Below are 13,547 nucleotides of genomic sequence, written 5' to 3' on the forward strand. Positions count from 1 at the left end.
TCAGAAGCAAATGAGACATTTCATTACACATAGTATATGGAAGACCTTGCCAAAATAGGTAACCAAGTCTCAAACACGAGGCTAATTTAAAAATTGTTTTAACTGGCAACATAATGCAACTGAATGTGATGGACTTCAGTGTTCTTCATCTAAACCTGCTTGTGTCTTTTTGAAGACGGAGCCCTGAAAATCCATCAAACTCTTCACAGATACTGCCTGACCTGCTGAGCTTTTCCAGCAATGTATTTTTATTACAGATTTACAGCATCCGCAGGTCGTTTGGTCTACATTCAATTTTCATACCTATTACATCCCGTCTCTGCGGTATTTCCTCGTTGCTGAGCGCTGACTGGTTTAAATGACATTCAGAAAGTGATAAAGCATCAGTGCATGTGCAGAATTTTCTATTCGATACCACCCCTACTCGAAACAGGATTGCTGAATCACCCCTCGGTCATGAGTGGCCTCTAGGATAGGCTCAGAGAGTTTGATGGGCCAAATGGCTTCTCCAGTTCTATGTTTCATCTCCTAATGTTTTCATTTTAAAAAAAATATTGTTAATGGGACTTGGGCATTGCTAACAGTAATTGTTCCATTATAGATGCTCTACAAAGGGTGACCTTCTGTTTGAACTATGACGATCTCTTTGAATTAGAACCATCTTTCTGTTCTTATAATAATGTCAGGGAATTCCAGAATATTAGTCCAATGAAAGGGACATCAATAAATCAAATGGTTTAAGAATGTGGGACTGAAAAATGTATTTTATTTTCTGTTGAGATTGTGGACATCTTATGGAGTGACCCAATGCATCAGGAAGGTTGTATCCCAAATAAAGTCAGAGGAGGTGGATGCTACTTTGGACCTGATGTGACTGAAAAGATTCTACAGAAACACAAATTACAGCTCTTGATCAGGTCCCATCAGTGTAAACAGGAGGGCTATGAGTTCTGCCACAATGAAAAGGTAAAGATAAATCTCAACGAAGCCTGTGAAATCGTATCAGTACAACAAAGACATTCGGTACTTACATTTTGTCTGGCAGTAATCGTTTTACCTGCTTCACGTTAATACAATGTCTTGGTCACAGATCCAGTATAACTAACTGCCACAGAACTAAGTAACGACCGTTTCTACAGGTAAGGATCAAAATCAGAAACTGCTGGAAAAACTCAGCAGGTTTGGCAGCACCTATGGAGAAAAAGCAGAGTTAACATTTCGGGACCAGAGACACTTCTTAAGAACTGAAGTTAACTGTGCTGTCTCTCCACAGATGCTGCCAGACCTGCTGAGGTAATCCAGCATTTTTTTAAATTTTGTTTCTGGTTTCCAGCATCTGCAGTTCTTTGGCTATCTGACAGTAAGGATAATTCCCAAACACTGGGATGTTGAAGAGAATAAATCAGATCACACAACTTCAGACTACAGAGGACTACTTTATTCTGAATTTTAGGAAATTGACCCATTATATGCAACTGAATAGTGCAACACAACAAAGAGAATGAAGGTTCATATTTAATCAGATCATCTGTTATAGGAAGAAGAAACACTTACATTTATATAGCATTCTTCACACCTCTCAACTGCTCCAGTTGTGTTATGAGCCACTGATGACTTTTTTCACGATTGTATTGATGGATATAATGAATAAACAAATATTTGATTTTAGCACTCACATTACAATTGAGCACACACTCACAACATAAAACCAGTTACCTACATAGCTGTAATTACCACTGCAAGAGAAATTACTTCCCCCAACCCCAAATATCACAACAAACATTAACGTGCATTGAAGGAATGGAAAAAAAATACTTGATCAGCACAGGCTTGGAGGGCCGAAGGGCCTGTTCCTGGGCTGTAAATTTTCTTTGTTCTTTGTACTTAGTGAAAATAGATGGCTGGTGGCTGGTCGATTAATTATGCCAACAAACACCATCCCAGAATACATACATTGAATAGGAGTTGATTACGTGATTTGATCCTTCAAGCCTGGCCTGACATTCAATATAATTATGTCTCATCTTCTACTTCAACCACACCTCCCTACACGATCATCTTATCTCTTGGCTCCTTAAAAATCTGTTGATCTCTATCCTGAACACACTCAACAAGACACCTTTCTGCACTACAGAAATCTAATGGTCCACAACCCTTTGAGTTAAGACATTACTACTTATCAGATACCTAAATATTCTGAGTGTGACTCATAGTTCTAAAGTCACCAGCCAAGAGAAACATCTTGCTCCAACAGCCCTGTGAAGCCTCTTAAGAATTTTAGATGTCTCGATGAGCGCACCTTATTGCCATATTATAAATGTCAGGGTATTTAGGCCTGCTCAGCCCCATCTCTCCTTGGAGGAGAATCCCTGAATTACAGAAATCAGTCGAGTGAACCATCTTTACACTACCCCCAAAGGTGAGTATGTCCTTCCTTAAGTGAGGAACCCAAAAATGTACAGAATATTCAAGGTGTGGTCTCAACACGGTAATATACAATTGCAGCAGCACTTTTTCACGCCTGTCTCCAACCACTTTGTAATAATATTACTTGTCATCCCAATTGCTTTGCTGTACCCATGTGTTAACTTCCTATAATTCATGTCCAAGAACACACAGGTTCCCCTGAATACCAACTCTTCCCTGCTTCTTATCACTTCAAGGAATATTCAGCATTTCTATTTTTCATTCCAAAGTGACTCACTTCACACTTCCCCGCATTATATTCCATCTGCCGCAGTGTTTTTCATTCACTTATTTGGTCGATGCCCCTTTCCAGACTCTTTGCATCTTCACATCTTAATTTTTTTTATCTCACTTTATTGCATCAACAATCTTGGACACATTAAATTTGGTTTCCTCATCAAAGTCATTGCTAGAGATTGTAAATAACTGAGTACTGAGCACAGATTCTTTGCAGTAGCCCACTAATTCTGGGCCACCAACCTGAAAGTACCCATTTGTTCCTACTTTGGTTTCAACTGTAACCAATTTTCAATCAGTATTAATATATGACTCTCATTCATAAGCATTGAGTGTATTTAATAATCTCTTTTGTAGTACCTCTGCAATTCTTTTTTCCAAAATCTGAATACACTTGATCCAGAGACTGACCCAATGTACCTTCCCAGCTACAACAAAGAGCTCTAGCAGATTTTCCAAATACAATTTTCCTTTCATAAATCTATTGCTTCATCATATGGTTCATTAAGAGCACTGTTCCCACATCCTTAATAATGGATTCTCGCATTTCCTTACTGTTGATGCATATAATTGTGTTTACATTCTCCCTCCCTAGAAAGAAATGGCTCAGTCAACTTTCTTCATTGTTGAAGTGGTGCTCGAATTGTCCAAAATTTGTCTCTATGGCAGGATTGCACATGAATATCCTTCATTACATTGTAATTATTTTTCTTACTAATAGGTCCTGACCATATTTTCTGCTTCTAATTATTATGAAATTGGCAGTAACAAAGGAGCTTATGTGAAACTTGGCCCTGACCTTGTTCCTCATTTTGTACAGTATCAAGTTAGCCAAAGTACTCGGAAACTAACCCTGAGACAAAGGTATGTAAACTCCTTGCAAATACATTCTCATATTAAATGTTAGAGGTACATCCAACAATACTTTGCAAAATGTCTAGCAGCATCATAAGACCATAAGACCATAAGACATAGGAGTGGAAGTAAGGCCATTCGGCCCATCGAGTCCACTCCGCCATTCAATCATGGCTGATGGGCACTTCAACTCCACTTACCTGCATTCTCCCCGTAGCCCTTAATTCCCCGAGACAACAAGAATCTATCAATCTCTGCCTTGAAGACATTGAGCGTCCCGGCCTCCACTGCACTCGGCGGCAATGAATTCCACAGGCCCACCACTCTCTGGCTGAAGAAATGTCTCTGCATTTCTGTTCTGAATTTACCCCCTCTAAGTCTAAGGCTGTGTCCACGGGTCCTAGTCTCCTCACCTAACGGAAACAATTTCCTAGCATCCACCCTTTCCAAGCCATGTATTATCTTGTATGTCTCTATTAAGTCTCCCCTTAATCTTCTAAACTCCAATGAATACAATCCCAGGATCCTCAGCCATTCCTCATATATTAGACCTACCATTCCAGGGATCATCCGTGTGAATCTCCGCTGGACACTTTCCAGTGCCACTCCAAATGGGGCCTAACCAGAGCTTTATAAAGTCTGAGTAGCACAATGTTGCTTTTATATTCCAACCCTCTTGAGATAAGTGATAACATTGCATTCGCTTCCTTAATCACAGACTCAACCTGCATGTTGACCTTTACAGAATCCTCGACTAGCACTCCCAGATCCCTTTGTACTTTGGCTTTACGAATTTTCTCACTGTTTAAAAAGTAGTCTGTGCTTACTTTTCTGTACTTTTCTGTAGCCAGATGTATCATATTTATTTTCATCACACTCTGGTAATAGGATAATCTGAGAAAAATGCACAAATTTAAAATAGAAAGTAAACGTTTGTGGGGTGGGCCAGAAGGTAGAAATGGCAAATGATTTCTGAACAGAATTGTACATTTCTCTTTCCTCCCTTTTTATTTCCTTGATGAAGAAAGACACTCTCCATATCATGCTCGCAACTGAAACCTTTGCCTTAAAGCAGTAAGTAAGTAGGTGTTACCTTCTAACAGAGGTGAATTTTGAAGCAGTTTTGTTATTCTCAGTGAAGCTAAAGGGAACTTAAAGCTCCATTTAAGACTGCTGGTTATGCTACTCTGTATCTGTGTCCTGCTTTTTGTGGCCAGGAGAAATTTATCAGATAGGTGTGAGTGCAGTAACTTTATTGGAACAGCTTGGCGAGAGGAGTTTCTAGTTCTGCGATACAGGCCTTCAGCATTTGTCCACTCACTACCTGAAACGACCTAAAAATTGATACTAGGATCATCCACACAACGTGGGAACTAACCAAGAAAAGGAGACAATGGTGTTGTGACATCAGAGGAGCAGCAATTCAGAAGCTGTGGCCAATGACCTGGAGCTGAATTTGGATCTCACCAAGGTAGCTGGTGGACTTGGAATTTGATTGATATAATCAATTGATTGATTGAATCTGGAATTGAAAGCTGGTCTCAGCAATCAAAACTGGAAAGCAACCTTTGCTTGTTGTAAAACCATTTGTAGTTCACTCATATCCTTTAGGGAAAAACATCTGCCATCTTTATCTGGTCTGGCTGCTATATTACTCCACACCCAAAGCAATGTGGTTGATTCCTAACACCCCATGGTGTGGCTTGACACTCAGCTCAAGGGGAGTGGGAGTGGGAGTGGGAGCACCACCCCATCCCATGAAAGAATAACTAGAAAACAAATTTACATCCTTAAGCAGCCTCTGATCAGTTTCAAGAGAATGGGTTACTCTTCTATTTACAGAATCACCCAAGTATTGAAATCAGGAAGACCTTCAACACCACTGAGGTTACCCTACATCACTCTCAATTGCCAGCCACCCATTTTTGAGGTGAGAAATAGGCAAAGAGGATTTGAAAATCTAACCAGCATCTTTCTCAATATTGCATGCATCCTGAATTTGAAAGAACATAAGAGATATAACACATGTGCAGAAGAACACCTTTCTATTGCTTTCATGCACACTGATCAACACGCACATTCAACTTCTTAGCCTTAAACTAAACACTCAAAAGTTTCATTTTTAAAATAAGATGTTCTTAGATAGCTTTCCTTCAAATAATTAATGAATACTGTTAACACTTAAACAGCTAACTGGAAGAAAAGGTGGCTCCAGAAACATTTGCATGATCAAAGATGGCTGAGCCTGTTAACTTGAGTGCAAAAGTATGGCCAAAACATTTTCAACCACCTTTGGCAAAAAAAAGTATTGAATGAATGATGCATTTCTGCCTCTTCGTGACATCCTCACCTCCACAAAGACTAACCCTTCTCCAACCAATTCAGTACACTCCACGTGACATCAAAAACAACTGAAGGCACTGGATTCAGCAAAGGTTATAGGCCCTGATGACATCCTGGTTATAGTGCTGAAGATGTGTATTACTGAAGGGAGCACACCCCTAACCAAGTTGTTCTCATACAGTTACGATGTTGCATCTGGTCAACAACATGGAAAATTACCCAGGTATACCCTGTTCACAAAAAGCTGGAAAATGCAATCTGGCTAATTATGCCCGCTTCTGTCCCCACCACCTCCACCCACCACTTCCCACCCCGGCCAATTGAGTTTACCAATCAAAGTGATGGAAAGTATCACTAACAGTGTTTACTCAGCAAAACCCAATTCACCTATGCTTCAATTGGGTTCCAACAGGAATATTTGTCACCAGATCTCATTACTGACCTTGATCCCAAAATAAACAAAAGAAGTGAATGTCAGAAATGACATGGGTTTGACTGCTCTTAACATTAAGGCCTTTTGGAATCTGGAAAAAACTGAAGTCAATGAAAAAGCTCTCTGGTAGTTGGAGTCATACCTAGCACAAAGAAAGATGGTTGTGGTAATTGGAAGTCAGTCACCTAAATCTGAGGTGCTCCTTAGCATAATGTACTAAATTATGCATCTTTAGTTGCTTTGTCAATGTCCTTCCCTCTATCATAAGATCAGACATTCATAGATGACTGCTTTGTGTTCAGTTTCATTCATAATTCCTCAGAAACTGAAGCCGTCCATGCTCATTTACAACAAGACCTGGACAACATTCAGGCTTGTGCTGAAAAGTGGCAAGTAACATTTATGCAAGGTAACGACCATCTCCAAGTAAAGAGAATCTAACCATCTCCAATTGATTTTCAATGGCATTACCATCAGCCAGATAAACAACGTGCCATAAGAGCAGGCCAGTGGCTCAGTATATTCTGGTCAATAGCTCACCTTCTGCTGTACTAAACCTTTCCATTATCTACAACACACAAATCGAGTGAGATGGAATTCTCTCCACATTTTGCCCAGGTAAGTGCAGTTCCAACAACACTCAATAAGCTCAACAATATCCATGACAACGGATTGCAATTGCTTGGTATAAATTCACAAGATTAAACCATTCTTATCAGACTTCTAATTTATATCGACTTGTAACTGTATTTAACTTAGCAAAACATTATTTGATGTGCAAATACATTCTAATCAGAAACTCTCTTTATGCAGAGTGAGTAGAGTTGAGAGATCAGCATTAGGAGCTCTGCGGAAGAAGATTTTTGCTCATAAATCAGACCTCATCAGTGCATTTGAGCATTATGATAAGAATAAAACAGGTAGGGTTACAAAGTTCAGTTGTAAATAGATAGTGATTTATTTCACATAATTTGATTGGTGACTAGATTGGTGACAAAGCTGAATGATGGTCCAACCCTTCCTCTTTGGTAACCAACTCCAAGCATGCAACAGAAATCTAGAAGTTGTTGAAGAACATTAACATTTACTAAGTATCATATTGCATCACCAAGATCTGCCAAAGATGCAAGAGCAGTTTTTTCTTCTGCAGTTTTAAGGACTTGATTCTAAATCAGATGTTTTACACAGTGAATTTAAATTATTCGACAAGCAAGAATGTTGTGTCTCTTAAAAGTTGATCCAGATTTCAAACTATTTCAGTCTAATATACTAAACAAGCTCATTCAAAAATATGATGTCTACCTTAAGCAAACATAAATGTAATCACTTAACACCAAGCCACTCAGAGCTAGATGCATTTTCTTGTGGTGCTGAGAGAATACAAACTGTCTACAGAGTGAATGCTGTACTGTGCAACAGTTAATCAATTTTTCTTTCCGCTGTTAAAAATCCCACAACACCAGGTTACAGTCCAACAGGTTTAATTGGAAGCACACTAGCTTTCGGAGCGTCGCTCCTTCATCAGGTGATAGTGGAGGGCTCAATCCTAACACACACAGAATTTATAGCAAAACTTTACAGTGTGATGTAACTTTCAAACTGTGAATATAGAAATGATCATTGGAGAGGTCCCTTAAGACATCAGCTGCCATATTCAATCCCCCAAATTTAAGATAATAACATCTATTCAATGTACCAATATTTACTTTTGGTAAAGTAAACTGATGCTAATTGTTATTGTCTTACAATAATCCATAGGTAAAATATCACTGAATGACTGGGCAGATGCCTTGGAGGAAACTTTAGCTTTGGGACTGCCGTGGCGTGTTTTGCGATCGCAACTTGTGCCCAGTGCTCCGAATGGACTTCTGAATTTTTACTTATGGTTCGATGATCTTGCCAAAGAGAAACCCATTGCACAGGTAAGAGATGGGTTTCGCAACACACTGTAAGAATGCAACACTGATTATCTAGAGAAAGAACAAAATTTGCATACTTGCATGGCTTTATATTGTCTGTTTGGGCATTCTAAACACTTTGCATAAGATGAACTACTTTGAACCATAAGAATCTAAATAGGAAAACATGGAGATCCAGTAGGGTTCTGGAGTGAGCCCAGTGTGGACCTCAAGTGGGCTGAGCAATGGTACACTTGCAGATGTATTCAGGATGAATTAAATAATAGGATATTAGAAAGGAAAACTTAAAACATGCTGATAAGAAAGGAGAATGAAGTGGGCAGAGTCAGAATTCCAGAGCTTGGAAGTTGATGATTTCAGGCACATTTATTAAAGGGAGCATGTCAGAGCAGGTCAGACTTGGAGGAGTATGAGTTTTTAGAGGGATGCAGGGGTTACAGAATTCAAAGGATTAGACCATCAAAGGGCTTGAAAACAAAGATGAGAATTTAAAATTACAAGTCCTGGAGGACCAGGAACCAATATCAGTTACCAAGCACAAGGGCCATGAGTAAGGCCTGATGAGCATTAGGATATGATTAGCAGAGTTTTGCACAAGCTGATATTTCTGGAATATAGAACACATCCAGGAAAGCTTCGGAATTGCAAAGTCTAGAGGTGACAACAGCATGGATGAGGAATTTAGCTGTAGATGGGCAATGTCATGGAATTGAAATAGACTCTGTTTGTGGTGAAGGTACAGTTCAGATCAGGGTGAATAAGTACATCAGGGTTGCAAACAACTGACCTCAAACTAAAGCCAGAGAGGTAATTACTGGTGATGGCAGCAAGTTCGTGGTAGGGCCAAAATACAGTTACTATAGTTTCACCACCAATATTTTGCACTCATCCAGGACCAGTGCTCGACAAGTTAGAATCGTACATGGAAACAGACCCTTCAGTCCAACTCATCCACGCTGATTAGATATCCCAACCTTACCTAGTCCCATTTGCCAGCCCTTGGCCATATTCCTCTAAACCCTTCCTATTCGTATACCCATTCAGATGCCTTGTCAATGTTGTAATTGTACCTACCTCCACCATTTCCTCTGGCAATTCATTCCATACACATATCACCCTGTGTGTGAAAATGTTACCTCTCAGGTGCTTTTTAAATCTCCCCCCTCACCCTAAACCTATGCATTCTAGTTTTGGATTCCTGAACCCTGGGGAAAAAAACCTTGGCTATTCACCCTATCCATGCTCAACACAGCATTCCAGTCACAAAATCTGTGTATGTGCTGCTTTATTTTGGATTACATATTACATTCTACCTAGAATATTTCACTGCTATTTAACTTGAAAACAACACTTTAAAGATGTGTGTGTATAGGAGGCTTTGTTACTGTTGATGTGGGTAGGACAGGGGAAACAAAAAAACTAATTGATAATAAGTATATTTTAAGAGTTTGTACAGAAAACTACTCACATGCATAGGGAGTTTGATACCTGTATCAAAATTCAATATGCCAGACAGATGTGACCAGTTTTAAAAAACACGTCCATCTTGTCACAGAGACTAATTCATCTGGCAGTTTTGTTTAAAAATTAAAATGCACATTTCCCCTTCGCAGTATGTCCAACCTAGTTTGCTGGAAATGCTTTACAGAAGCAGGTCTGACCTGGAAACCATTTTCAGAATTATTGACAGTGACAACTCTGGTAAGTGCCTGTTTATAAATATGCCTTCCAATCTCCACCCCCACCCCCCACCAAACCCCACACAGACAGTTGCCCAAGGCTGAAATCGAACCCAGGTCCCTGGCACCGTGGGGCAGCAGTGCTCACCACTGATCCACCGAAATGCCCCCTTGACTGCTTGGAATCATATTTAACACACTGTAGTTGTTGGGAGACCAGTCACCTCAGCTCAGAGTTCCTCAGGATAGTGTCCTAGGCTCAACTACCTTCAGCTGCTCCATAAATGACCTTCCCATAAGGTCAGAAGCACTGATGATTGCACAATGTTCAGCATCAGCCACAACTCCTCAGATACTGAAGCAGCTCATGTTCAAATGCAACAAGATCTGGACAATATCCAGGCTCACGCTGACAAGTGGCATGTAACATTCATTCCATAATAATGCCAGGCCATCATCAGTAAGACGATCTAAACACCGCCTTAAACATTCAATGGTGTTACCATCACTGGATCCCCCACAATCAACATCCTGAGGGTTACCATTCACGAGAAACTGACTGGTTTACCCATATAAATACTGTGGCTACAAGAGAGGGCCAGAGGCTATGAATACTGCAGCCAGTAACTCATCTGCTGACTCCCCAAGACCTATTTACCATCTAAAAGGCACAAGTCACTTGCTCAGATGAGTGCAGTTCCAACATCATTCCAGAAGCCTGGCACAATTTGGGACAAAGCAGCCCATTTTTGACTGGCACCAGATCCAAAATATCCACTACCCCTCCAACAACACTCAGTAGCAGCTGCAGCACAGCAGAAGCTCACTAAGGTTCCTTAGACAGCAGCTTCCATTGACAAGGGCAGCAAGTACATAAGAACATAACCATCTCCAAGTTCCTCTCCAAGTTAGTCACCAACCTGACTTGGAAATATATCACCATTCCTTCACTGTTGCCCATTCAAAATCCTGGAATTCCCTCCCTAATGGCATTCTGGATTTACCTGTAGTACAGACTGTAGCAGTTCAAAAAGTCATCTCATCATACCTTCTCAAAGGTAACGAGAGACAGGTAATAAATGCTGACTCAGCCAGCACACATGTGCCATGAGAGAATTTTTTTAAAATTTGCACCATGTTTATTGTGGATATTGCTAGCAAGGCCATTTACAGACCACGCTGAATTGTCCTTGACGAGGTGAGTCTCTTTCTGGAACTGCTGATCAGCATCTGGTGCAAGTACACAGGGCTGCAAGGGGGTTCCAGGATTTTGACACAGTTAAGATTGTGATGTATTTTCAAGTCAGGATGATGTGTGACTTGAAGAACTTCTTGCAGGTAGTGGTGTTCCCATGCATCTGCTGTCCTTGTCCTTCTAAGTGGATTGAATAACACTTCAGGAAAACTGGAAACTAAATAATTAAAATAATTTATTGCTGGACAAATGATCGGGATGTGAAACTGAACAACCTGGTAACCAAACCCAGAATAGATAACAGCTATTTGCTGGGTCATTTCTCAGGGGAAAGCTAATCTGCCTGCTTTAAAACATAAACAAAGCTTGGCAATTAACTGTCACTCATCATTAACTGATGCATTCTCTATCGTAACACCAATTGACTTGTAAACCAATTAGCATCCTGTTCTCATACAGCATATTTTATATATATATTAGAAGTATATATTTTTACCTTTCTCTTCACATTTCTCATGGACTGCTCAGACAAATACAAGACAAAATGCTTTTTTACAGTAATCATTTAGAAATTGTACTTGTTGCTTTCTATCCCGGAAGCAAAGTAAACTGTCCATTTTCATGTCTATGGCAGGTCTGATAACGTTCGAGGAATTGCAAAAAACTTGTAAACTCCTCAGTTCTCACCTTAACATTGATGTTAGTGATAAAGCCATTGGTGACCTGGCTCGCAGTATGGACTTCAACAAGGATGGAAGTATAGACATTAATGAGTTCCTTGAGGCTTTCCGTCTGGTTGACAGCTCAAGTTACTAAAGCTGGAGAAGCTAGTTTGCTGCTAATTTCCCCTTGGGTTTGGTGAATTAAGCAAGGAATTAAAAAGGAAGATGTCAAGTTGATATGATGTAAAACAGGATTGTTAGAAAAGAAAACATGCTTTGTTTAATTTTAAAACGGTCATTTCTGGATCAAAATGGTCACTGCAGATGATTTGCAAGTTGGCTACAGCTCTGGAAACTTCCAGCAGTAATTACAAGGAAAAATGCAAAACCAATCATCTTGGTGCAACTTCTCAACTAGAAATTGCATGGACAGTGAAACACAGAGCAGTAGACATGCTGCCTGCTGAACTTGAACTGATAGTAATGGAGATGTATCATGCTCATCATTACTAAGCTGGTGGCAGTGATTACCATCTAACTCAAATGGTCAATGGATTTTGATAGATAAACACTAACTTGTCTTAAATGACAAAACAATGGACAATGTCACATGACCAAATCACATCTGCCTTTCTGAACAGTTTTAATTTCTGAACCCTTGACAATCTGCTTTAACATCAGGGCCAACAGCTAAGCCTGCCTCAAGAACAAGTCTCAATGAAACTTTGTTCTGGAAAGAATCTTGTATTCACCAAAAATAAACTACATTCCAACCAATAAGAATCGTTTTGCTGCGTCAAGAAAATCCGCAACTCTTGTGGTTCACCCATCTTGATTCACCTCAACTTTACTTCTTCGAGTAAAGGAACTCTAATTGACCTTTGAATCGCATGAATTAAGTGTCCTCACCGTTGGTTTTAATATTACAGCTGCAAAACTCTCCTTTCCTGTTTCTTGTGTGTGTACATAAGTGCATATATGAGAGAGAATGCCAAAGATCACAGCAGGTTTAAAAACTATTTAAGCATGAACACATACAATTCTTTAAAAGTGAGTGTTTTCTGCCAAGATACCTTTTCAAAAATTGACAACAGTGGGTTGGAAAACATACTACATTTGAAGTTAAACCACTCTGCTAAAGACAAAATGAGGACAATAAACTCATTTAATCTGCTTCCCTACATGTCTCTGATAAAGTTACTATCAGTCATTTTATGGTGACGATGGATGGGTTTCTGTAGCACAATACAAATATACTTCATCAAAGTACAGAACATCTGTTTTTGAACTCACTGTGCAAAATAGTTTGGATTTCCTGGCAAATTTAGTTGTACATTTACTGTTAGAAATACAATCATTACACATCATGAAATGTTTGGATGAATGGGTCAGTAATCATTTGCATATTATGTACTTATCAGCTTCTTTTATTAAAAAAAACATCATGACCATGAGTTTCAGTGCCAAAAATATACATTTCTTGGGTCATGTTTTGGTGGCTGCTATTGACAAAAGAATATTCCAATACAGCTCAAACACATCTCATTTCAGGAATGAAGAAATGGCATCTCACACAAGCACGGTAATAATGCGTAATGATTCGAGAAGCAGGACCTGAGAGGTAATGCATTTTGGCGGGAAGAATAGAACAGCTGAATCTTACTTAAATGGAGAAAGATTGCAGAAAGCTACAGAACAGAGGGATTAGGAAGTCCTGGTCCATGAATTGCAAAAGTTACCATTCACGTTAATCAGGTA

General features: G+C 39.6%; 1 protein-coding gene across 1 annotated transcript in view; it reads left to right on the forward strand.

Moving 5' to 3' along the window:
* Positions 1 to 13,267, forward strand: part of ppef2a (protein phosphatase with EF-hand domain 2a) — a 64,745-nt gene extending 51,478 nt beyond the window's left edge. The window contains exons 13-18 of the mRNA XM_072549469.1: positions 781 to 966; positions 3,425 to 3,567; positions 7,148 to 7,254; positions 8,093 to 8,256; positions 9,867 to 9,954; positions 11,762 to 13,267. Of these exons, the coding sequence (XP_072405570.1) occupies positions 781 to 966; positions 3,425 to 3,567; positions 7,148 to 7,254; positions 8,093 to 8,256; positions 9,867 to 9,954; positions 11,762 to 11,943 (870 nt within the window). The 3' untranslated portion in view covers positions 11,944 to 13,267. The remainder of the gene's footprint in view (positions 1 to 780; positions 967 to 3,424; positions 3,568 to 7,147; positions 7,255 to 8,092; positions 8,257 to 9,866; positions 9,955 to 11,761) is intronic.
* Positions 13,268 to 13,547: the final 280 nt, after the last annotated feature.

The sequence above is a fragment of the Chiloscyllium punctatum genome, chromosome 1 (genome assembly GCF_047496795.1).
Source record: "Chiloscyllium punctatum isolate Juve2018m chromosome 1, sChiPun1.3, whole genome shotgun sequence".
Lineage (NCBI taxonomy): Eukaryota > Metazoa > Chordata > Chondrichthyes > Orectolobiformes > Hemiscylliidae > Chiloscyllium > Chiloscyllium punctatum.